Source organism: Xenopus laevis, chromosome 1L (genome assembly GCF_017654675.1).
Source record: "Xenopus laevis strain J_2021 chromosome 1L, Xenopus_laevis_v10.1, whole genome shotgun sequence".
Lineage (NCBI taxonomy): Eukaryota > Metazoa > Chordata > Amphibia > Anura > Pipidae > Xenopus > Xenopus laevis.
In genome coordinates this window covers 81,169,411-81,196,179 of record NC_054371.1, presented here as the reverse complement: position 1 = coordinate 81,196,179, position 26,769 = coordinate 81,169,411, and the positions used below count along the sequence as shown (strand labels likewise).

Sequence of the window (26,769 nt, the reverse complement as noted above, 5' to 3'; positions counted from 1 at the left end):
GGCGGCATGATGCCCAACCAATCCCACATCGGTTGAGAAACACTGGAGATGCGCAGGTGATACAATATTTTTTTAAATCTCCTGTGCACCAATCCCCATTGTTCCAGTCCCGATGATGAAAATTTGAGTGAATAAAAGGGATGGGACAGGGGCGACGAATGGCAGTGGGCCTAGGGGCGCCCACTATGTAAACCGGCCCTGTGTGAATGGGGACCATACAGCTTAGACAGGGAAAGTTGTCTGGTATGGGTAAACATTACTTATTTGATGGTATAGAGAATATAAAGTCAGTATTTCTGGTTTCTGTGTCTGTGTGTGTTTCCCTATGCAGGAAAGTCTGGAAAAGTAAGATGTAAAGGTTTACGTACGCTGTATTCATATCATCTGTACATAGTTCCAATATGGAAAGTTGTCTGTGGAGAATAGAATTAAATTCATTTAACTTTTATTTCAGCTAGGAAACAGAATTTATATCTTGGCCATGGAATAGGAATGTAACTGGTTACAAGGTCAGAATGTCAAAATGTGGTGTGGTTCACCCTTAAAAGCCTGCCTACTGCAATCCTCTGTGATTTACAGACTCTAAAGGGAGTCTGGTCTGTCACACAGAATTGAGCCAAGTTCCCTAGTTCTGTCAATGAGTAAAAGCTTTATTATTCCTGCCAATCTCTTTTAACCCCTTTCCACTGGATGTGCCAACTACATGTCAATTTGAATAGAATTGCACACTGCTGCTGCAGTTAATGAATGGAATTCCATAAACTGTTCAGTGGCACTTTTGTGTAAACCTAGAGGCTACACAGATACACCATACACTGTAGGTGAAATGTAATAAAAGCATCAAAGTCTGCACCAGGTTTATAAACCAATCTCAGCCAATACAGAAGTAAAGTTTACTAGCACTTGTTATAAATGATTGGTTTCAGTGGCTTACAAGATCTCATGAAACCATTGCCAATGAGCTATTTTATTTTTAATAAACCACACATTGTACCCGAATTCTACATTTTCTAGATGTAATTCTGGATCTTCCTGTGTTAGTAGTTCCCAAATTGTGGGGTGGCCCAACCAGGGGGCTTGTTTACCCCAACCCGAAAGACCAGTTTGAGTCACACTTGGAGGGAAATGCATATATGTAGTTTTGTAATACCATTATTTCATGCAAAATTTTGGGTGAACACTTCTTGGAACTACAGATGCAGCCACTTTGGTTTGTCTGTTTGACACAGAATAACTAAACACAGATATCCCATTTATCTCATTTAACACAGAAAACTGCGTCACAACATCCCATCTAATTAAGGCATTCACCATTGTTCACAATGGTGCTTTGGTATGCTAATGGAAAGGTTAAATGCATTAAATGAGTTAAGATGACTTTAGATAACGCAGTTTCTTCAATTAACCATGAGTCATGACGCATTTATCTCACAAATCCAAGTGGCTTCATCTGTATGGAGAAATGGCCAATTCAGCAATGTTATTATATGTTTGCCATCTTGTCATGAGCCAACAGCAGCCCTGAACATTCCATTTTCATGGAATAACTGCTAGCTTAGGCCTTCTGATCAATGGTAGTTTAAAAATCCAATAAATAGTATTTGCTAGTAAGGGATCCCATGAAAATGGAAAATTGGAAACCTATCAGGACTTGTGTGCCTTTGTAGTTCTCTAAGCAATAGAGCCAAAGGGTTTCTTTGCCATTAATACATTATTGAATCTGTCCCTGCTTTATTCTCAAAGTGAAATTGTTTTGCAAGGTGTTCTGCTGCAGAATACACTGTGATGGCCAAATATAAAGTGCTGCTAAACAGGTTTTTGTGAAACCAGACTCACAAGTATGAATTTTTTAAGTGAAAATCACTGAACAAGCACAATGCTTTGTCCAATGCGAAAAAATATATTAAATAGCAATAAGCTGATATGGTCTTTTTAATTTTTTTTAATTCATTAGCTGTAAATAATCTGAACTGAACAGAGTTCAAAAACAACCTAATTTGGCATTTGGTAGAGCAAGTGGTTTTGCATGAAGGAAAGCAAGGGAACATTTTATCTTGAAAGCTTTACAGAAGAGAGCTTTACAGAACTCCCTTTGTTTCTGCTCAAATGACAGAAGCATGACCACATTCAGAAGGGCTGGTGAGCCGAATTACACGCTTGGAATAAAGACTTGGAACTTTTTATATAAATTGTTTGTTTGGTCTCTCACAGATTCAGAGATGATCCATTGAGTTGATCAAAGCCAAATTCTTTATTTGAATTTGAAAGATTCTTAATACAGAAGTGCCCTGAGCTACTATTACACACTGAATAATTTTCAGGGTCCAAGTGCTATGTAACATTGGGGTAGAAAGAAAAAAGCGAGCCTTAATAATTGACCCATATAGAGGTGACCACTTTCAAGACCAATCGCTAGGAGGACACTCATGTATAGGAAACATATTAAACTTTCCCTTATGAGACATATTCCACATATCTCAGAGGTTTCTGTATAACATACAAAGTTAAATATTAAGCAGTAAAAGGCAACCCACTCATAACATGGTGGTGTAATTAAACATTTGTTTTTCTGTTAAAAATGTTGCAAGCTGTATGTTTTTCACTACAGAAATGTAAAATACGCACTTGCTCATTATGCGCATGCTTGTGCCCCAGCATGGCTGCCAGCACTGGGAGCTCCTTTCTGGGCCTGGGAGCTCTATAGTATTTTCTATGAAAGATGTATCTTATTCTTAAATGGTACTCCAAATTCATGTGCTATTCAGAAACAGAAATAAATTCCAGAGGATACAAAAATACCCTTTTCACAAAATAAGAGACTGTTGGCACAGAAACTTGCTGTCCCTTTAAAATCAACCAAGCGGATGATTTTGATTCAAACAGCTACAGATATTTGAAAAGCCTCACCTTTTGGTAAATCATTAGGTCTGAATCTGCCACACCAGTGTGCTTTCTCATGCTACTGTGCAACATGAATTATAGTCTTATGTTGTGCTTGAATGCGTCATTTTCCATGTGATTGAATTTCAGTTTATAGCGGCTATGATTTGTTCCACATGTTTATATATTTTTAGAGCATATGATCTATTAATATTAGGTGGAACATCTCACAAAAGCTTTTTCCCTGTGTCCATTACCATACAGTATCTTTATTACTTTCTAATGGATTTCTTGAAGAGCAAGTCCAGTTTTGATACCTGGTTTCAGAGTTTTTTTTCCTTTTGTAAGAGGTCTTAGTAATTTTGCAAATCTTGGCATAATATTTGATTTTGGAAAGGATCTGCTATGCTTTCAGCAAGTGCTGTGTGGAAATAAGCGCTGTAGAAAAAAAAAGTTTTCCCTGAAAAAAAAAAAAGCTGAAATATTATGCCAGAAAGGAGGCATTCCTGAGTGTATTCATGTATTTAGTTTCTTCATTAGACATGTGACTTCCAGTCTCTTGTATGTAGTGGGACAATTATTTAATAGATCGCATGTTCAGCAGCTGGAAACCTTTAGGTTAAACAAAGCAACCTGTTGAGCCTTTGGGTATAGAGGCCATGGTGCTTCTGGTCTATGGACCTTCACTTGAACACTCAGCTCCAGGAAGACAATCGAGCTGGCCAGAATGCAGTTTGGCTCCTTTGATTTTATTTGTGACATTCATGTGATAAGGAGTGTAGGCGTGTAGAACAAAGACAACCTGTTGATTCTGTTCAACATGTGTCTGTATGGTCACCCATGTGATCCAGTCATTGACCCCAGTAGCCAAGTTGGGCAATGATTAAAATCATTTGGCAAACTTACCAAGCAAGCACATCAATGAACAATGTTTCATCTAAATTAGATTGTGATTGTGTTAGATGGTTGAATGAATGTTCTCTTCCACAACCCCATAAAAGATTCTGAAATGTTCCTAGTGACACCAGAATTAGATAACACTACTGTATAATACTGTTAATATAATATGCTACTAGTCTTACACTGATTGTGGGAGGTCTGTAAATTGATCGGCTATATCTGTATTTATAATGCCAGGCCTTCTTTTGATAATGCCAGCAGTATACAAGTAGGATGCAGGTGTTTCTGAGTTTTGTTTTGTTTTACCCCTTTTGCATTTTACACCTGCAAATGCATCGTACAGTGAATATATTGGATGTTTGAAAATGGTTCATTAAGATCTCTCCTTTCAAACTATGGAATCATTGTGTCTATGTAAATACATTTTCTATTTATTCCTGGAAGTTCATATGCCACTGGACCTTTCCTACATAAACCCAACTGAATCTGCTCATGTCAGAAAAGGATATATATATATATATATATATATATATATATATATATATATATATATATATATATATATATATATATATATATATATATATATATATATATATATATATATATATATATATATAGTGTTATGTAGCAATTTAGGATATTGATTATTGAGTATCACTTCTCTTCCAGCTCCATCAAATGCACAGGTCACCAACAACCCATCAAATGCTGTGAAACCTTCCAGCAATAACAAGTCCGTTCCCCCACCTTGGGTAGAGGACAAAGACACACTGGTACAGAGAGCTGAGCATATACCAGCAGGAACCCGTACCCCAATGTGTGCCACCTGCAATAAGGCCATAAGGTAAACAGCTTAAATTGTCTATAAATAAAAAATAAAAAATAATTTTAGTTTGACAAGCAAGGCTTTTCACATAAATGATAAACAAAATGTGCATTTTATTATTGAAAGCTCCTCCCTTCTAATTGAACGTAATGGTTCAACTAGTTTTACCTCGTTGCATTATTCAGTTACCTTCATTTTGCTTGCTTCTTTGTTTAAAAAATTTATTTTATGAACAGATTACTGGTACTCATGGCACTGAAGTTCAAAAGGAAGTAAAAAAACTGATGCACTTAATGCATTTACATTTTTACTTAGCCTGCACATTTGGAAATTTGACACCATTGTTGGAAAGCATTTGGCTAATACACGTAGATACTTGTAATTGCATAAGCCAGGACCTTCAGGTGGAGGTTGACAAATAATGTTTGTTGGCAAAAAATCAAATAGACATATACTGTACAAAATATGTTTTCAGGCCATCCGCCTAAAATGTGAGATAGAATAAATTGCAGAATAACTGCATTTGCATATCTAAACCTCTATGTAATGTTTGTGGTATACTTCTATACAATATCTAGTAGTGGTCAGTCTAAAGAAAGCTTAACAATGTCATCACTAGTCTGAAAAGTTTCTTCAACAAAGCAATACAGGATTCCCTGAACTTTCATTAAACCCTTAAAGGGGACCCATAAGCCCAAAAAAATATTCAGAATCCTATTCAGAATCATATTTGTCAAGCAAAATTAATTTTAATTATACTATATAAATTGTTTAAATCTTGTTTCCTTCAGTCAGGGAATTCATAATTATAGCAAGCAGGCAGGAGCCATTTTGTTATTAAGACAAGCCTTCCTCATCTCAGAATCTTGTTTGTGCACCAGAATGGGGGACCCAATGTCCATCCCCATGCCCTGGCTACACAATTAGACGGTGAAGAGAACTGGGGAATGTGGGGAAAGCAGTGACATCTAGGAAGTGCTGAAGGGAAAGTGAAAGTGGAATGCCTAAGGCATAGAGGAGTGGCAGACAATATTTGATTGACAGCTGAGATTTTTAATTGAGCTTTCAACCGCTATGAATTCTTTAATAAAAAATAGAAATTGGATTTCGTCAGAGACGAGCAACAGCTAATACAGATAAAGAAGTTGGGCAGCCCTGGTTAAACATGCTAGTTGTGCCATGACACATTTGCATTATTTGTAAAAAGGAAAAATAATTCAGAAAAGAAACCTGTTGGTGTCCAGCAAAACAAAAAGAGCAATTTATATTGCACGCTAATGGTATGAGATGTTAATGGCTGTGCAATAAGGAAATTATAATAAGTGACCCAGGATTTATTTTGGGTTGAGGAACATCAAGCACAAACCATCATATGTGTTTTTATAAGCTCTGCTAAACCATGTATAGTAAATACATTAATTTTACATACTGCAATGATAAGATAGTAAAACTCCACAGCCCTAGACAACTTAAAAGTTGCCCCCAACCCTTCCCATGCCAGTTGCTTTCTTAATTCCTAACTGTATGGCTTGTTTGGTGCACCTCTTAAGAGTTAAAAACAAAGATCAATTATCGCAGTTTGTTTGATTGAGTTGTTTTTGTTTTTTTTTTTAAACAAAAGAGGAACATCTTATTCAGCATAGTTACTGAATAATACAGTATTTATATTGGGTTTATGTCTGTGGGAACTGCAATTTACTAATTGTTTCTGCCTTGTGTGTGTTACAAATCACCTATTTGTGTGTAAAGAACTATCCATAGCCTTTGATACAGTAGCAATGGGCACAGCTGTTTTGTCTCTAGTTGTCTTAATAGAATTACAGTTCATGCCCTCCAAGGCAGGATTACCTTGAAGAAAAGCAGGTTGTTGTATTAAATTTCAGTCTGGTACACCTGTTTTAAAGCCAAGATACATCCAAGACATAGATCCTTTACTCCATGCCTCACAAAGCCTTGGCGTTACACAGTCAAAGTGATCCTTTAGATAGCATCACTTTTTTATTAGCATGTCTTAATTACTGATTTGAAAGCGATAAAGTGTTCAAAATTTCTGTACTTTGTGTTTAAATGCATATACCTTACAAATGTAGAGCTGCAATTGGTAATTAAATTAACAGGGGGAAAAGTATTTTTGCCAAGGCAATGATGTTACGGAAGGGAACCAGGTAATTTGAAGCTGAAAATCCTTGAACAAGATTGCATAGAAACCCAGACCATCCTGTAGTATGCATTTTTTATTAGCTAAAATGGATTGGAAGGCTTGCTGAAAATGTTTGCTCACATTTAGGGTCCTATTTATGAAGAATCAATTTTTTTTTTTGGTTGAGTTTCTTGTGGGGAAATTTAGAATTTTTAGAGGAGGAAAAATATTTTTAGAGATTTATTATACCCCAAAGCTGCTAAAATTTCAAATCTGAATATACTCAATCTAAAACCTGTCATGGTTGTGTAGATAATCCGTAAAAAGTCTGGATTCGGGTGTCAATTTTTAAAACGTTTTCCCACAGTTTATTTTTCATAAATGAGGTAAATTTGTGGATGGGAGTTTATTTTAATTAAAAAATGTAATAAAATTGAGTTTTAGTAAAGACCCCCCTTAGTATCCAACCAATCAGGTGTGTGTTTTTAAAACACCTGACCAGTAGTTGCTATTTTGGGGAGACTTTATTACATTGCCCACAAGATACAGATAATATAAACTTTTTTTGTGCATAAAAATACAGCAGGAAGTTGGAAATATGTACTGTATATTTAATAAGATTCCTGGCTTATAAAGATAAAAATTTCACAGTAGTACAATACCAAATAATTAAAATCCTGCACTAGAAAAAAGCATTCTTAAATTGCAAAGTGAAAAAATCCCTTAGGGTAAGGGCACACGCTCAGATTCGGGGAGATTAGTCTCCTCTTCTTCGAGGCGACTAATCTCCCCAAACTGCCTCCGACAGCGAGAATGTAAATTGCCGATGGGAGGGCACTCGGATCGCTTCGTTTTCGGAAGTTGGCCGAAGTTTCCTGGTGAGGCAACTTCAAAAACGAATCGATCAGAGTGCCATCCCACCGGCGAGTTATATTCTAGCTGTCGGGAGGCAGTTCAGGGAAATTAGTCGCCCTGAAGAAGAGGAGGTTTGTCGCCGGGTGACTAATCTCCCCGAATCTGAGGGTGTGCCCTGACCCTTAACGGTAATGTCACACCTGGAGATTCGGGGAGATTTAGTCGCCCTGCAACTAATCACCTTTTCTTTGGGGCGACTACTCTCCCCAAACTGCTTTCCCCTGTCTTCTGCCTGCTAGAATGAAAAAATTTCTGCGGCATGGCACTCACAGCGCTTTGTTTTCCAAAGTCGCCCGAAGTTTCCTCGTTAGGCAACAAATTTGTTAGTATAAACTTGTAGACAATGTCTGGCAATAAACATTTATTTTATGCTGTACAGCAGGGGTATTAGCTGAAGGCCAGGAAAAATAGTTTATATATACAACATGTAGAAGTACTTTATATATAACATACTATACTCCATTTCAACACTGGTTTAATCACAGTTACTTAGCCACTGATTAATTCATCTGTGCACAAGTAAAGAAATATCAAAAATGTTGTGTTCACTAAAGACTAATTGCACTGTTGGAATTTGCATCCTGTCTTTAATGCAGGTGAGTGAATTTAAGTTAATCACGGCCCCTGTGAGACCTTGCATACAATTTTACATGCAAGCAGTCGTAACAACTTCATAAAATAGAGATGTGCACAAAGCCTTGAAGCTGAGAAAAATGTAACCTTTGCATATTAACATTTACATTGTTCGAAGGAAACTCCACACTGGCATTAAGTAGGTTGCGGTGTAAATTGTATACCCTTTTAGCAGATTCTGTATGCCCTTGTACAATAACACATGAAACTCTACAGTATATGTTCAAACACTGCTTACTATTATGGCATTCAGACAGCAACGGATACATTTACTGGTAACTCTTGGAGTTATATATCGTAACAGCCGGGGGTCACAAGTATGTCATCCATGAAGCTCAGTTTTTCATCTTGGAAAAAAAAAAATATATGAAGAGCATGACATATGATTATTTGCTCTCCTTCGTAATCCCATGTTCACCTGGGTTTGAACTTGGTGGTCTGACCAGAGAATGTCAGCTTTGTAATCTACAGAAACCTATCATTGTTCAAAGTTTGTGTTCCCTAACTTTCCCTTTTCTGTCCCTGGTTCCTCTAATATTCTGTCCAGTGTATTTCCATCCTCTGTAACATTTAGCTACTGAAGCCTGTCTTTTTAATACAGATGGAAACATAATCCTGTCTGGAACGGGAAGACCTTGTCTTCTTTAGTGTCAGTCTTTTGTTAATGAGTCCGTTAAATTAGCCTGTGCTGACACTCAAAGAAGAGAGCAGTTTGTTGTACATAAGGAGTTCTATTGTTAGTCCTGTGTTGAACTGAAAGGCCATTGGTGTGTAAAGGTGCTTGTATAAAGGACAGAGGATATCAAGTTAGGTCAGTGTTAGCATTGATTAATGACTTTCAGTGATTTGTCTTCTTTATCATTATAGTAAGTATGTAAATGATACTGTATATAATAAGCCAAGACTAACTTGTTAAGAAATAAACAAAAAAATTGGAACTGAATTAACGCTTCTTCCACTATTGCATAATATAAATTTAAAAAGTTGAAATGTACGTTGTTTGTCATTTAACATGTATCATAAATATTTTTTCTTGAGGATGTATGTAGACCTCTCTGTGGACACCTAAAATGCCATTCTCATTTACATATCCTGGACAAACCTGAATTTTCCATAGATAGATTCTATAGACTAAAGTAGCAAAAACGTTACTACTGCTCATTAAATCACTGCTGTAGTGCCAGTGCTATGTTGTATGGCAGCTGTACGTATACATAAGAACTGAAAACAGGTCATTGTTAGAATAAATGTAAAAGAGTAAAGTAATTCTGAAACATTAACTGAAACCTTTTTTTATATTTTCAGAGGCCCTTTCCTATTGGCTTTGGGGAAATCGTGGCATCCAGAAGAATTTAACTGTGCCCACTGCAAATCAAGCATGGCCGAGATGGGATTTGTTGAAGAGAAAGGTGGCCTCTACTGCGAGATTTGTTATGAGAAGTTCTTTGCACCTGACTGTGCCCGTTGTCAGAGGAAGATTCTTGGTGTAAGTAACAATTTCAAGCATATACAAGCTTATACTATTAAGCTCCAATCATTGTGCTCACCAGGTGGAGTTTGCCTAATGCAATTGCCAATGCATCAAAATTAGCACAATTGTGCTTGCACTTCAACGTGAATCATACAGGATCAGACTAGTTTATTTTTACTGTTACTTATCTTCTTTCATCATCATTCTGGATGAGACCCGATACTGCAATATCGTCTGCACACTTGAAAACTGTGTGGTTGTCTCCAGGACATAAACCGTCAAAGGCGGTGCTTTACCAAATTATTAATTGCTGAGACAATCAAGAGCAATTTGATGATTTACAGGAAATTAAGGAACAACGAGTGAGATAATATACAACTGTGGTGAAATCCTGAGATTCCTGCAAAAAATATTGAATTACGGATATATTTCCATTAGATACAGAATGGTTATAAATGTTAGTGTTGCTTATAGGATATCATAATGTTATCATCTGAATATTTCTATTTATGCATTAACACAACTTGGTGAATTTATTGTCTTAGACGATAAGGGGGCTATTAATCAAAGGTCGAGTGTTAGTTTTTTTTTTTTTGTACCTCAAATGAACTTGAATGACCTCAAAACTAGAATGGTATCTTATTTAAGAAAAAACTCAAATGGCAAACACCTGATTCCGTGAGTTCAAGGTTCTGACTTGTACAGAGATATTACATCAATACTTAGTTGAGCCTCCTTTTGCAAATGTAACAGACTCTAGACGCCTCCTATAGCCTTTGAAATTTGATGGCTGCCGAGCATGGACAGCCTGCTTCAAATCATCCCATAGATTTTCGATGATATTCAAGTCAGGGGACTCCAGAATATTGTACTTCTCCCGCTGCATAAATGCCTGGAATATCCAACCCCTGCAAAACTTCAACTTTGTGACTGATACTTGAACATTATCCTGAAGAATTTGTTGATATTGGGTTAAATTCATCAGACCCTCGACTTTAACAAGGGCCCCAGTCCCTGAACTAGCCACATAGCCTCACAGCATCAAGTCAAGTGAATCATGATGGAACCTCCACCAAATTTAGGTAGGTAGGTAGCAGGTGTTTTTCTTGGAATGCTGTGTTTTGCTTCCACCATGTAACACACTTTTTGTCATGACCAAATAAAGCAATTTTTGTCTCATTAACACTTTGTTCCAAAATGCGTGGCTTATCTAAATAAGCTTTTGCATACAAGTGACTCTGTTTGTGTGAGTGCAGAAAGGGCTTCTTTCTCATCACCCTGCCATACAGATGTTCTTAGTGCAAATTGCGCTGAACTGTAGAACATTGTACAGATACACCATCTGCAGCAAGATGTTCTTGCAGGTCTTTGGAGTGATCTTTGGGTTATCTGTAACCATTCTCACAATCCTCCGCAAATGCCACTCCTGTATTTTTCTTGGCCTGCCAGACCTGAGTTTTACAGCAACTGTGCCTGTGGCCTTCCATTTCCTGATTACATTCCTTACAGTTGAAACTGACAGTTTAAACATCTGCGCTTTTTGTAGCATTCCCCTAAACCATGATACTGAACAATCTTTGTTTTCAGATCTTTTGAGAGTTGCTTTGAGGATCCAATGCGGTCACTCTTCAGAGGAGAGTCAAACCGAATTGGCCACCTTAAATACCTTTTCTCATGATTGGACACACCTGCCTATGAAATTCAAGGCTCAACGAGCTAATCCAAACAATTTGGTATTGCCAGTAATCAGTATTGAGCAGTTACATGTATTCAAATTAGCAAAATTACAAGGGTACCCACAGTTTTTCACATTTGATTTAATTTCATACAACTGAATACTACTTCACTAAAAATCAGAAAACACCCCAGTACTTCCTGGGAAATGTAAGACATACCACTGTTATCTTTTTTGTTGAAAGTGGAGTAAATCATTATGCAGGTTGAGAGGGGTTCCTAAACTTTGTCATATGACTGTATTCATTGTTAAGGACCGTAGAACCAGTTTATTAAGTATAGCCAAACTGGCCATTATCTACAGATGTCAGAGCTGTTCCTCAGGCAAGGAGAGTGCAACCTATATATACAACACTTACATTTTATGTAAGAACAAAACAAGGATTATGTTCACTATGATGTATTTAGACATGTTAAGGGCTCTTACACATGAGCGTTCCGACCTGCGCTCCCCTGCGTTCCGTTTTTTGTCGTTCAGCCGCAGGGGAGCGCAGGAATAGACGCAAGTCATTATTTGAAATGGGGCTGTACTCACTCAGGCGCGTGTAGGCGCCGAACGCAGGTTCAGACGCAACATGCTGCATTTTTCCTGCGTTCGGCGCCTACACGCGCCTGAGTGAGTACAGCCCCATTTCAAATAATGACTTGCGTCTATTCCTGCGCTCCCCTGCGGCTGAACGCCAAAAAATGGAACGCAGGGGAGCGCAGGTCGGAACGCTCATGTGTAAGAGCCCTAAGGATGTTTATTTAGACATGTTAATTCTCCAACTCATTTAGTACAAGCTACTGGGGTTGAAAGGGCATTTCACAGGTTGTGTTCCGAGATACAAAAAAGCTATTGCAAGTGGTTTTTGGAAAGGAATATCCGCTAACCATTTTTATGGTTTTCTGGTGCTGCTTGAAAATATTTTAGAAAAAAAAAAAAAAAGCATAAATTATACAAGTAGGAAGACACGATTACACAGATTTTATAGATGGGTCAGATGAAATCTGCAAACTCTTTGGCTGCTTTAGATGTTATGTTAATCGACTGTCTGCTAATAATGTTTATTCAACTGCATATTCAGCCCAGCTGGAATAATCATCTCTGCGAGTGCAGGAAACCTATAACACTTCATCTTTCTTTCTACCAGTCTCAACACATTTCCTAACTATTTGACCAGCAATCCAATGAAATGTGGCTTAAAGGTGCAGTAAATACAGGAGCAGAGTTTCAATGAAAGTTCGATAGACATTAACAACACACTATTTTATAGTTTCATGTTCCATGCTGAAGCCTTTAAATTGCAGGCCTGTCATCTGTTTTCATAGGAGACTTGCAGTTTGCTTGGAAAAATACAGGCACCGCTGTCCTTCATTAGTAATTCCAACACAATAACTGTTGTGTATTTTATTTATTTATTGATTCTACAAAGCACATTAAAATTACTAGCCTCAGGGGACTCATCACCTAATAAAAGGGTATTGGCACAGTTTACATCTATAGTGCGTACTTATGTAGACTCATGTAGACATGAGAGCAACCGTATTCTAGATTATTTTACAGGCATATTAATTTATCATAAATAAAGCTGCAGTTAGGGTTAGTGCATATAGTGCTGGCCTGAATAATATGTAGTGGCTAATCTCAGGTCACTTACTGAGTGGTTTATTCCGTGTTCTGCTTTTGGAAGAGCAGTATACTTGTTAATTCCAAAGAGATTGGAGTAGCAAAGTGTCATTGATTTCTATAGCCTGTAAAGAGGCAAGTTTATTTGGTAAAACTACCTCCAGGTTGGGTTAAGGTGCCTGTCCAAGGTGGCAAGGCAGCTATACTTCCATTTCTGCAAGCTGTTATGTTAATGGTTTTTTTTATGTTTTGCATGAAAATTACTTTAATGTTGTTATGATGACACAAGTTCAGAATGTTAGCATTGCATCATATTGGAGCTTGTGAATGATCTTCTCTCAGAGATCTATGAAAGCACTTTGTGCAGCCAAGGGTAATTTGTGATCGTAGCATTAAAATAAAATGTCATATTTAGGCTTCACAGATGTTACTGCTTACCATCTTAGTGGGCGAAAAACATATCAGAAGAGCACTGCATATACTGTAAATATTTTTCTGCCACAGTCCTAAAAGCAATGAGACTAATTCAGACGTTGGAGCTTGCTCTTACATTGCTATAGCATAATGTCTGCCCCTCATTTTTCCATTCTATGAAAGTTTGTGCGTTGCCATTTTTCTGTGACAGCACTAGTGGCATTATTAGTGTTTAATAGGTCTGAGTATTTTTGGCACCCATAATGTGCAATGTTCATATTTTTGGCCAACTTCGGTATTCATGGGCAAAAATATATTCACACCAGACCATTTGTTCATGTCTTAAGGTTTCCAACACAAGAAAAATGCTTTTATGAAATTCTACACGGTACATCCTAAAATAGATCTGTACATATTTACATAGTTAAGTTGGGTTAAAAAGACCAAAGTCCATAAAGTACAACCCCTTCAAAAGAATCCCAGCGCACATACCTACACATACCCACTGAAACTATATGTGTGTGTGTGTGTATATATATGTATATATATATATATATATATATATATATATATATATATACCAATACCACTGAACATCACCCGGCAGTGCATTCCACAACCTCACTGTCCTGACTGTGAAGAACCACCTACACTGCTTCAAATGAAAGTTATTTTTCTCTAGTATGAAGGGGTGGGCTCTGGTCCAATGATACATTTTATGGAAAAATAGATCTCCTAAAGCCCTCTAATGTACTTATAAAGAGTAATCCTATTCCCTCGTAAGCCCCTTTTCTCGAGAAAAACAACCTCAACCATAACAATCTACCTTAGTAGTATAAAGCTTTGCCGGAGCCCAAAACTGCACTGTATACATACCGGTAAGATGAGGCCTTACCAGGGACCTATAAAGAGGCAAAATTTTATTTTCATCCATTGATTTATGCCCTTTTTTATGCAACACAGCAATTTATTTGCTTTAGTGGCCACAGAATAATGCTGAATGGAATTAGACAACTTGGTATCTACAAAAACCCCTAGATCCTTCTCAATTAAGGAAACCCCCCAATACACTGCCATTTAGTGTATAACTTAAATTCATATTTCTGTTTAACCTTGCATTTATCAACATTGAACCTCATTTTTCATTTTTCTGCCCATTTTTCAAATCACTCTGCAAAGTGGCAGTATCCTGCATGGAACTTATAGTTCTGCACAATTTAGTATCATCTGCAAAAATAAAAATGGTTCTTTCAATGTCCACCTCCAGGTCATTAATAAACAAGTTGAAAAGCAAAGGACCAAGTACAGACACTTGAAGTACTCCACTAACAACACTGGTCCAATTGGAAAATGTTCCATTTACCAACACTCTTTGTAATCTATCCTTCAGTCAGTTCTCTATCCAATTACAAATATTATGTTCCAGTCAAATATTCCTTAATTTAACCAGTAACTTTCTGTATGGCACTGTATCAAATGCTTTAGCAAAGTCTAAGTATATCACGTCCACTGCCATTGCGGAGTTGAAGTTCCTGCTCACCTCCTCATAAAAGGGAATTAAATTTGTTTGGCAAGTCGGTTCCTCATCGGTACTCCTAAAACCAATCTTGCACAAACTCATAATATTATGAATTGAAATGAAGTCAACTATTTTATCTCTAAATACCCCCTTAGATAAAGTTTTCCTACCACTGACATCAGACTAACTGGCCTATACTGTAGTCTTGAGGCTGAGATCTGTATCCTTTTTTGAATACCGGCACCACATTAGCAATTCACCAGTCTCACGGCACCATACCAGACCTCAATGAATCCCAAAAAATGAGGTAAAGAAGTTTGGTTAAGCTCGTTTAGTACCCTGGGATGTATACCATCTGGTCCTGGACCTTAATTCATCTTTACATGTTCCAGTCTTTTTTGAATTTCTCCTTGCGTGAACCATGCATCATTTGTTAAATTAATAGAACTGGGAATATTTAAAAAGAGACCTTGATTACTTGGGTCCTTATTTGTGTAGACCAGTGATCCCCAACTGCCTCGTGAGCAACATGTTGCTCCCCAACCCCTTGTATGTTGCTCCCAGTGGCCTCAAAGCAGGTGTTTATTTTTGAATTCCAGGCAAGTTTTAGTTGCATAAAAACCAGGTGTCTTGCCAAACAGAACCTCCTGTAGGTTGCCAGACAACATAGGGGTTACCAAATAGCCAATCACAGCTCTTACCTGTCACCTCCAGAAATTTTTTATGCTTATGTTGCTCCCCAAACTTTTTTACATTTGAATGTGGCTCACAGATAAACAAATAAAAAGTTGGGGACCTCTGGTTCCACCCCTTACTGCTTCATTTTTCATTACTATTCACATATTTAAAAATAATTGTGGGTTCATTTTACTCCATGCTGCAATGCCAATTCCCATACTCTTATAATAGCCTTGGACTTAAAATGAAACTGGCAGGTTACTATAATAGAGAGGAATTTGGCAGTATTAATAGTAAAGAAGAAGTAAAGCAACCTTCTTTTTATGCTTTTTTGTGGAGAACCAATTATACTAGTCCTTCTGTATTGGTGAAATCCTACTATAGGCCTGAGTAATGTCAACATTTCTGTTGCAATTTATGAAAGTATTGCTCTGCCACCTGGCCAATGTGACCAATGGACCAGGTTATCTCTACCCAGCACTGGGTTAAAAAAAATAAAGGTGATAATGGTGTTTTTTTATTAGTCTTAGTAATATGACCTATTCGTAGCAAATACAGGAGCATTCCAGTATCCCTTTAAAAATAAGAGGCCCAAAATGTTGTGAAAAGCTATATATTTCATCACTGTTCAGCTACAGTATCAATCTGTTCTGAAACATAACTCTGCACAATTAAATAGACACTTTACAAAAATGGTGAGTCAGTTAAATTGTGTGTGTTTCAATTATTAATTAAGGTTCTCATATAACATTGTCTTGAGACGGAATGAAAGCTGAGCATTTTTTCTGTAATACATCAAGTGTAAGAACTAATAACTCTGTCTAGCAGTTGCATCTAAATCACTTATTGATTAGAACTTATCCTGTCTTTTACTATGACAGGAAGTCATCAATGCCCTGAAACAGACTTGGCATGTTTCCTGCTTCGTGTGTGTCGCCTGTCATAATCCAATTCGGAATAGTGTCTTTCATTTAGAAGATGGGGAACCCTACTGTGAAACAGGTGCGTCTTTTATATCTAGATAAGTGTACTTAATCTCTTCTTCCCCGGGCCGCATAAATGCTTTGACTCTACTTTTTGTGTACTAGCTATAAACTCCTCTATATTACCCTTGCCAGTTCCTTTATTCTCATGTGTTCAACATACTGTAACTGTCATAGAATTTAAGCACTAGTATTTACCATATATTTCCCTTTGTCTCTTGCGTTTTCTTTCTTCCATGTAAACCACATCTAAGAATTTGCAATATCCTCTGCCCTACCACATGCGTAATAGCTAAATGATCAAGGACAGTTGACCAATGATGGTTGAGTTGAGGACCAGCACAAACGCACACACAGAACATGTTATTAAAGGAGAGCCTGGAGAACTCTTATATCATGCTAGCCCCCAAATGTTGGATTAAAAACAGATAATAGATCATTGTTTAGAGTAGTCGATATTAAGTGCACTTCAACCACCTTGTATAACCTTGTGAGATGGGTGCAAAGCAGTCCGGAAACCCTTGCCAGGGTTTACATAAACATACTAGAAAAATACAGCTGCAGCACCTCTTTGTTGCACAAAATGAAAAATGTAATTTATTAGGTCAGAACTAATACATTTTTCACTTTTTGCAAGAAAGATGTGCTGCAGCGGTATTTCATTGTTTAAACTCATTTTATCACAAAGATATCTACATTAACTATTTTAGAATTTTTTAGATCTCTTTTATTTTAACATTTTCAAATGCAATGACAAATGATAATGTATACATTACATTTAGTATAATATTCTCGAAGAACTATTTTAGAATTTTAACACAATTGGCTGGCTTAAAACCAAAAAAGTTAACCCTACTTTCGCTCAATCACTGACAATTTGGAACCATCTGTAGATTTTATACAAGAAGCCATCTGACTGTTTACACACACATTTTCTTGTCAAACTCAATTGTTGCATAACATTATGGCTGTACTCATCCCTTACATATGCATATGGAAATCATACCAACAGCAATATGGCCAGATAGTTTGCATTATTTCAAGCCTTACTTCTTGATCATTGCTATATATAGTATGTCATGCTCATGAAACAGCTTCTAATGGCCATCCTGTGATCACTTCAGGTAGGATTTATTCTATTTGCTAATGTCTTATGCATCTGGTTGTGAGTGCAACATTGGTGTACCTGCAAGTGATAGGTGATTGGTCAGAGAAGCAGATCAGTGCTATTTGCCATCACCACTTGAGGCAAATTTAAATTATATCTGACACCCATAAAAACCAATAGAGTGTCCTACAGCTCATATATTTATTTATTATATTTATTTATAATCTCCTTATAAGTAGCATAGAGTAGCCTGACTATTGAAAGCTTAATCACTCTGGCAAGTCAGTCTATAACATGGAATATGTTACATGTAACCTTCAATAACCAACTGTTGGTGAGTCTTCTCCACCCAGACTTAATACTGTGCATTTGTAGTTAAACCATAGATGGAAGGGCTTCTGTGCTGAGATGACTGAAGATTCAATCTCAAATCAAAACACACTGAATGAAATGATGGTTGTCTGCAAGCACTTAAGATACAAATCTCATACATGTCATTTAAAATCTATGTTAAGGCCAGTTTGAAGTAAGCGTTCATATTTGCTGAAGCAGGAGATTAAGCATTAAGTCACTACCTGGCACTAATTCCTCCCCATATGTTTCAGCAATCAGTTTCCTTTGCCTCCTGTCTTTTTTGCTGTTCCATCTGGCTTCGCTCATTTTGGAGAATACGTCTGTGTTGGAGTTAGCGATATATTCTAATGTTTAGACTCCTTGTTTAGATTATTATTCCTTATTTGGTACCATTTGCCATGGATGTGAATTCCCTATTGAAGCTGGAGACAGGTTCTTGGAAGCTCTCGGACACACCTGGCATAACACCTGTTTTGTGTGCACAGTGAGTACAACTATGTGTGATACTGAAAACTGATCAGTTCAATATCATTTTGTAGTTTAACATTAATGTAAATAGGAGAATAAAAGCTCCACATACCAAAAGTGTTACTTGAGGGCAGTTCAAGGTCAATCCTTTTTAGAGAGTGTGCCATTTAAAGACATTTTTTATATCCAAAGAAATTCAGAAATAAGCACATAAAGTAGGAAAGAAATTCATCAAAGTAGAAAGAATTTACTTACAAAAACATACACTACATGTTAATTATATTACATAGGTAATTTGGGCTGAACAAAAGACACCTGCCTTCAGTGATCTTCTAAATTGTATCCCCCTGTATCACTGATACACATTAGGTAATAACATAATAATGCTTCAAATAAATTGCAGCTTGTTTTGTTAGCATGGCCAGGAAAATATTTACAGTAGAACCCCCAATTTACGTTTTTCAGGGGACCAGAAAAAAATGGTGTAAAATCCAGGAAAATGTAAAATCAGGGAACTGTATTATGCATAATATATAGACAAAATGTAAAACGAGGAAAAACTTAAAATCAGGGGATGTAAAATGGGAGTACTGTGTTTTCTCTTATTTGTATTAAATAAGAGCAATAATTAAACTGAAATGACTTTTCACATAATTGTTATGAAATAAATTAAGGAACTATTTATTAAAGGAAGGTTTGTAATAAAATTCATTCAAACACATTTGCTGACTGATGTTTCAGGAATAGTTTTTGGGGAAATTAGTGCAGAGATTCTCGTTGATAAATACAAATTCTTATAGAATACCATAATAAAAAAAGATATATATTATGATATCCTAGTTCTAATTGCATAAAGAGAATACAGCTGTGTATCCACATGAATGAAGTCTAAATGAATGCAAACATAATTTGAAAGTGTCAGTACAATACAATTATTCAGTGATTAGACTGAAGCCGTAGCTAAAATAATACACAGAACATGCAGTATCTTCTTTCTTTCCTAGCAGTGAGCCTTAATGTAATTTACTCTTTTTAACATGGCTGGTTTGTTTGTGTGCAGATCACCCATGTAATTTAGTTTTAGAAGATTTCTAAGTTTCACAGTACACAGTAGAACTATAAGAAGCTCTTGATAAACTGCACATTGGCGGATAACAATGCTACTAACACAAGAATGTTCCTGTTTAGAAAAGTCAGTTTGACTTTATGACCAAAAAAAATCAGTTTGCTGTACCAAGATATTTGGATTTCCCAAGAATAATAATACTGTGCCTGTTTAAAACTATATTATATTGATTTGTTTTAAATTGTTGGTCCACTGCACAGACTGAGTTGGATGAGTTTGTCATAGAGCTCTGTTAAAGGGGTAGTTCACCTTTAAGTTAACTTTTAATATGATACAGAAGGGCCAATTCTACTTAACTTTTCAATTGGTTTTCATTAATTCTTTTTTTTTATAGTTTTTAAATTATTCAAATTTAAAAATAATAAAAAATGAAAACCAGTTGTAAATTGTCTCAGAATATCACTCTCTACATCATACTAAAAGTTCTCAAAGGTGAACAACTCCTTTAATGAGTTCTTTCCTTTTGGTTACATAGCTTTGTAATTCTGGATGGAAATTCTTTGGTTAAGTATTGTATATATGTTTTTTTTGTTGCAGATATGTTGTGAAAATCTGGAAGGGCAGGCCTTCTTCTCCAAGAAGGAGAAACTTCTGTGCAAGAAGCATGCCCATTCTGTGAATTTCTAAACCTGTGTTCCCGATCCCAGAAATAAGAAAAAGTCTTGGACGAGCATTGTATTCTGGGTTTTTATTTCATGTTTTCATCTCTGAAGAGATAAGAAATATTCATTTTTACAGAAAATTGTTTAAAAAAAAAAAATCAGATGCTGCTATGATGCGCAAAAATGCTATGGTTAATATAGAGGTTTTTCATTTTAGTAATTATCACTTTTGTTTGCATTTATGGAAAACAAAATACTCATCAGAATGTTGATCACAACAAGTGAATGCACCAATTATTGTAAAGCAATTCTGAAAACAAATGACTTAATTCCTAATCAACCTCTATTTTCATATGGCAAGTTTTTAGGTTTGGGTTGGAGTAGGAGTAGCAGCAACAATTTTATTTTGAAGAGTTTATTTGGTATACAAATTCACAGGCTGAAGCCCATTTCGTAACCTTTTGCATGAATTAAGTCTGTGTGGCATTACCTATCATGCATATGGGTACTGGTAAAATATAAGGGATTATACAATGCAGTCAAACGTGGCTTCATTCTGTAACCCATAGCAATCAGTTGGGTCAGATTTTACTTGTCTAGGATATTGAAGACAAATATATAGGATTGGTTACTAATGGTTCCTTTACTGGCATCTGATTATTTCATTTTCCAGTTAAAAATATTTAAATTCACAGCCATGACTGTCAGAAATATTTACAGGTAAGACAGGGTAAAAACACCTGCTAGGAAGTCAGCAACAATATAAATTGGTTTTGAAATAATAATACCCATAATACTTTTGTTTTAGACGTGCAGTATAATACACACATATATTGTAATCTGTTGCCAAACACCTTTTCAAAAGCCTAATTATCAAGAAGTTGGAGATAGTCAGCTGTCTAAGTGCTCTCTGTTTATTCATTGGTGGTTTATTATTTATAAGTTATTTGCTATACATGGAGAAGACGTTATGATGTGCACAGATTTCTGTGTTATTAAAGTCTTGCCATGTTTAAAGTCCTTTGTTGTTAGTAATAAGATAAATCAGTACTGAGAAGTATTGTGCTATAGGGCAAGAAGTAGTGAACTTCAAAAATGTATTTCCCATAGATACAGGTAAAACCCTCAGTTTATTAAAGGATACATTTACTTTCCCCAGAACAGACTCTTCTGCTTCCAGAGAAGGCATCTCAACATTAATACAATGCTATATTCTCCAGTTAGAATCAACCTTACTTACACACTGTCATGTATCCCATTGTTCTCTAACATACTGAGAAAATATCTGCTTGCCATTAATAAACTGCAAAAAGACTCCAAAAGCCACATATAGTGCTTTATAAATTTTGGTGGATCCAGAAGTTTTTCCATCAGGTGAGCCGCTGGCCCTGGAGGAAATTGTGAGAGTTTTGAGAATGCATATCTATGGGTGTGGGACTACACACCCTGCTATGGAAAGTATGTGTCCTTTAAATTGGTATTTATGAATGACATACTGTTTCTTTACAATTGCTTTGAATATTATGTGGAGGCTGTTAAGTCATTTCTTCATTTAACACACGAGGAAGAGAAAATGCACAAGATATGCTATAGTTTTTTTACTGCCAGCGTTAGTGTTTAGGGGGTATATGTCTATACTGATGGTTTTTTAGAAACTGCACTATTTTTTGTAAACTGTCAAATGTGACATGCTTGTTGTTTACCTAATGAGGATTTCTGTATATAGAGGGCCTACTGTATATCCCCTAAAATGACCAATTTAGAATGGTTAATGTTAACAGAGCCCATACTTTCTCCATCTGGCTGTGTATGTAATTTTTAATAACCACTCCCTGACTGTTAGATCCTTCTGATAATGTACAGTGAATGAACTGCCTAGTATAGTATATGTTATTGAAGTCATGTCTAAGTAACCTAAAATAATAAGTACTGTTGATTCTAACAAATTCTGATGAAATCATTCAGGCCTGACCAGCTTGATTCAAAATGAATTCACTGGGTTTTAGCTTTCAAACGACGCCTGCTTCGTTATTCCTATATATAGGTTATTCATTGTATGTACAGTTGCATGATTGCTGTATTAATATCGTGTTCCTTAAACAAGTGCACTGTGTTTAGGGTACAGAATAACATAACAGAATCATGTGTCATGTTATTTGCTGATTAAAATGTGTTTTTTTAGCAGAAATCATATGTAGCAGATAACACCATTGATATCAATAAGAGAGAGAGAGAGACATATAGCCCTCACAAAAGAAAATGTATACATGAGACCAGTACAATCGCAGGCAGTTGTGTAAGTTACAGTATTAGGAAGAACATTATGCACATCAAACTGTCTGTCAGCAACACTGGTTTGAGACTACCAGTTATTTTTTGCAGCCAAACGAGTGGCTTTTTGATTATGAATCCAGTGTTTCCTATGTTGTAAGCAGCTCAGCCCCATTGTCTGAACAATCTAATCTACTCTCAGTATAAACACAGCAGCTTGCTTCTCACTGGAGTACACTACATCACACCAGGCCATGGTGTAAGATTTCTATTTTCTGTGTGGCTCTAGTGTAGCATACAGTATGCTTCTGGATGTAAATGTCATCTCTTTGTGCTTTTCGGCAACCAACCTGCATGGGTAAAGGCTGGGTTTCCTTCACAGAAAGACGTGGATCATTATTTGCCATCCAGATGTTTGAACATGTCATCTATGTAGCCATGGCCAGCTTAAAGGAGAAATAAACCCCTTATTAAAAAAACCACCCTACCCCACATAGACCCCCTCCTGCATCCCCCCCACCCAGCCTAGCTGCTACCTGGGCAAATGCCCCTAACTTTTTACTTACCCCTCGGTGCAGATTCAGGGATCGGAGTTCCACGCAGCCATCTTCCGGGTGTTCGGTAATCTGAGACCGGCGAATCAGCGCATGTGCAGTTGGAGTAATTTCCCGGTTCGTGACAATTGATAGACATTGCCGAAGTGCCGGAAGAAGACACAAAGCCCCAGAAGATGGCTGCGATGAACTCCGATCCCTGAATCTGCACCGAGGGGTAAGTAAAAAGTTTAGGGGCATTTGTCCGGGGTATCTGCTAGGCTGGAAGGGAGGGGGGAATATGCGGGGTAGGGTTTTTTAACTACTCTTAAGCACTGTAGTCGGCCTTCTGAGGCTTTAAATGGCAAAAATATTTTGGTGAATTGCTATGTAACCCATACTTATAATAGTTTGAAGGTTTAATTGATTTTAATGTCACTGTTGTAGCATAATGTTTACTGAAAACAAAGGTTATATCCCTCAAGCAAACTGGCCCGATTACAATAAGCAGGTGTCACTATTTAACTTCCAAATTCAATATTCAGGATGAGTTGATGTCTGGCAATTATCATTTATTATTATTATCCTTTATTATGTTTGTGCATATGTGAATGGAGCATCAATATACCCATTTTGAGTCTGTTTCTTTTAAAAAAAAAACATATTTGGGAATCAAAACATCTGTTCTATAAGTTGTACAAAATCTGCAAGTTACTAAGGTTTAAATGCCGGTGTCATTCTCATAACTTATACAAGTTTTGCTACAAAAGCCACAGTAGCTCAGTGCTGTTTTGCTCAAGTTTCACTGCAAGGGGCAGATTTATCAAGGGTCGAATTTTCGAGTTCATAGGAGTTATTTAAAACTCCCATAAACACCCATGAACCTTGATAAATCCACCCCCAAGTGTCAAGTTCCGGTACTGTTCTGCTTTCCTTCTGCATTCGGGTTTTGGGTGAGTGCAAGGCTATTGCCTGGCTGGAGTATTTATGTATGTTTGAGCCTTGCTCCATCTCCAGTACAACCTGCAGGGAGACCTCTCTGGAAGCCTGGCCTATGGAGTATAGAGCTTTCATTAAAAGGCTGTAACAAGTCCAGTATTACTTGGGATGTGCCAGTATAATTTTAATGCTAATAACTTGCAGCTTTTGTACAATTTGCAAATGAACATTTATATTATATACTGGTTTTTCTTGTACCAATTTCTAATGTTTATGTTAAGAAATGTCATTGGGAAATTGAGGGAAAGAACCTGATAAGACCTGTATATTCTGTATTTTCTGGGTGGATTATAGTGTCTTTTCAATTTTAGGTTTAACTATTGAATTTACATTTATGTCTTGTATGACACTGAATATTTATTGTTCTATTTTAGTTTGAATGAACTATTTTTAAAGATGGTTTTATGCAAAAGGCAAAATATAAAAAAAAACTTGTATCTTGTGCCATAGACCTTTATTGTACAGAAATCTGTTTATGTACATTTTCAGGTCTTAGTATTACTTTACAAAGTATAGCAGTAGACACTTTAGTATAGTAAATTAAAAAGAGCCCCCAAAAAGTGCTTGGGAGTTTAATTTTCTATCTGGTGATCCTAAAACCACTATAGGGGACATTGGTTTTCTTATGCTTAGAGTACAAACTATATAATACACATTATAAGTCGGTCTATGTTAGGTTTGTGTTTTCAGTTTAGCTTGTCCTGTGAAGTGTATTCTATCTATCTCGCATATAAACGCATCCAGTTAATTGTGACGGGAATGATTTTCACGACACCGCTTTGCCGTTTCATTTTTCCTTCCAAGATGGCCACCAAATCAGACTGAAAAAATGAATCACTATGGAAACTGGATGAATATTTACTTGCTCTTCATGCTAAATTCAACTTGTGAATGCACAGTTCTTGTTATATTTTATAAATGTATTCTTAGGGTTTAGGAAATGTTTATTTAAATTAAGGTGACAGCAAGAAGTATTAAAACAGCAATTATACATTATTTTTATGAACAATTTTACGTACATTTCTAGCATCAGCTGTACCGCATACTGTATATAGCCTAAAGTAGGTTCAGCAATATACCAGAGGGATCATACAAGTCCTTTGTTTGGTCAAAAAGAAAACTTCACTTGCCTTGCACTGTGCTGCTATGTGACTGCAGGAAAAGGCTGAGAAACACAAAGTTAAAGAGGCAGGTACATTCCCTTTCTTGAAAAAGGGGGAGGGGGAATGAATTCTTCATCTTATGTTTATTTGTTCTTAGTACATCTGTTTCTATAGACAGACCTAGTGATTAGTCAAATGTTGCACCTTCAGTAAGCCTTCCCATCAGGTGGGATGCACTGAATCTAGGATTTGGCCTTTTTCAGCAGGATTTGGATTTGGCCGAATCCTTCTGCCCGACTGAATCTGAATCCTAATTTGCATATGCAAATTAGGGATGGGGATGGAAATTGCGTGACTTTTTGTTACAAAACAAGAAAGTAAAAAATGTTCCGACCCCTAATTTGCATATGCAAATTAGGATTCAGTTCGGTATTCGGCCAAATCCTTCGCGAAAGATAGTGGATTCCGTGCATCCCTTTAAAATGGACCTCAGAAATGGCGTTAAAGAATAAATAGTAGGAGGAGACACTTCTGTCTCTGTTAAAGGGGTTGTTCACCTTTTAATTAAATGTTAGTATAACATAGACATTGAGACAATTTAATTTTTTTGTGGTTTTTGAATTATTTAGCTTTTTTTGTTCAGCAGCTCTACAGTTTGGTATTCCATCAGCAATCTGGTTGCTAGGGTCTTGTGTATCTTAGCAACCAGGCAGTGATTTGAAAAGTGATTTGAGAGACTGGCAAATGATTAGGAGAGGGCCTGATTAGAAAGATAAGGAACAAAAAAAAGTTAACTTAAAAAAGTGTACCACCCTATCCTCTGTATAATTTTTACTGTCAAATGTTTGCTAGCCAGAAAAACTGGATACCTCTGCTTTGGGGTTGGATACATTAAATCGAGGGTGTGTTTTAATACCTGAATCATCTGATTGGATGACTGCCTCTGGCAGCTTTTTGCTAAGATGCAATTTCCATTTTGAAACAGAATTCAAAAGGAGTAATTTATGTGCTCAGAAACTATAGCACAAATGTGTGTATGTATTTGTGGTTTGGTGTAAATACCCAGCAGGATAAAGATGAGTAAACTAATCTGAAATTTCTATCAAATATATTCTAATAATAATTCTATTACTCATTCGTAGTGACTTTCCTTTTTGGCAGGGTGGGGGCAGATACAAATGACACAAAATATCTATGATTTACTTGAAGGAGATCAGGCTGGGGGCGGCTTGTGGCTCATGGCAGGGATCTGACAGCTGGAGGGTGGGAAGGAGACGGAGCTTCAGTTTGAATTTGCACGTGGATGCCTTTGCCAATTAGGAATTTCTAAATTGCTACTTTTATCACAAATGTTGCTTTCAATATCCTTCATTGTGTTCCAATTCTGTGCGACTATTGCTGGTAAATTTGTGTTTTTGCATTAATACTTCCTGTACCTTACTGCAACTGCTATAGAGTTTATGTTTATCAAATCATTGTGTGTGGGGGGGGGGCATCTGT

The 26,769-nt window shown here is 36.7% G+C and overlaps 1 protein-coding gene across 14 annotated transcripts in view; it reads left to right on the top strand.

The window, feature by feature from the left end:
* pdlim5.L (PDZ and LIM domain 5 L homeolog) overlaps positions 1–25,160 on the top strand; it is a 159,980-nt gene extending 134,820 nt beyond the window's left edge. For 13 of the 14 annotated variants that reach the window (XM_041579355.1, XM_041579379.1, XM_041579310.1 and 10 more), the window contains 5 exons: positions 4,453–4,627; positions 9,603–9,783; positions 16,604–16,724; positions 18,536–18,651; positions 20,299–25,160. In XM_041579355.1, the coding sequence (XP_041435289.1) occupies positions 4,453–4,627; positions 9,603–9,783; positions 16,604–16,724; positions 18,536–18,651; positions 20,299–20,388 (683 nt within the window). In that variant the 3' untranslated portion in view covers positions 20,389–25,160. 14 annotated transcript variants of the gene reach the window in all.
* The last annotated feature ends 1,609 nt before the right edge of the window (positions 25,161–26,769 follow it).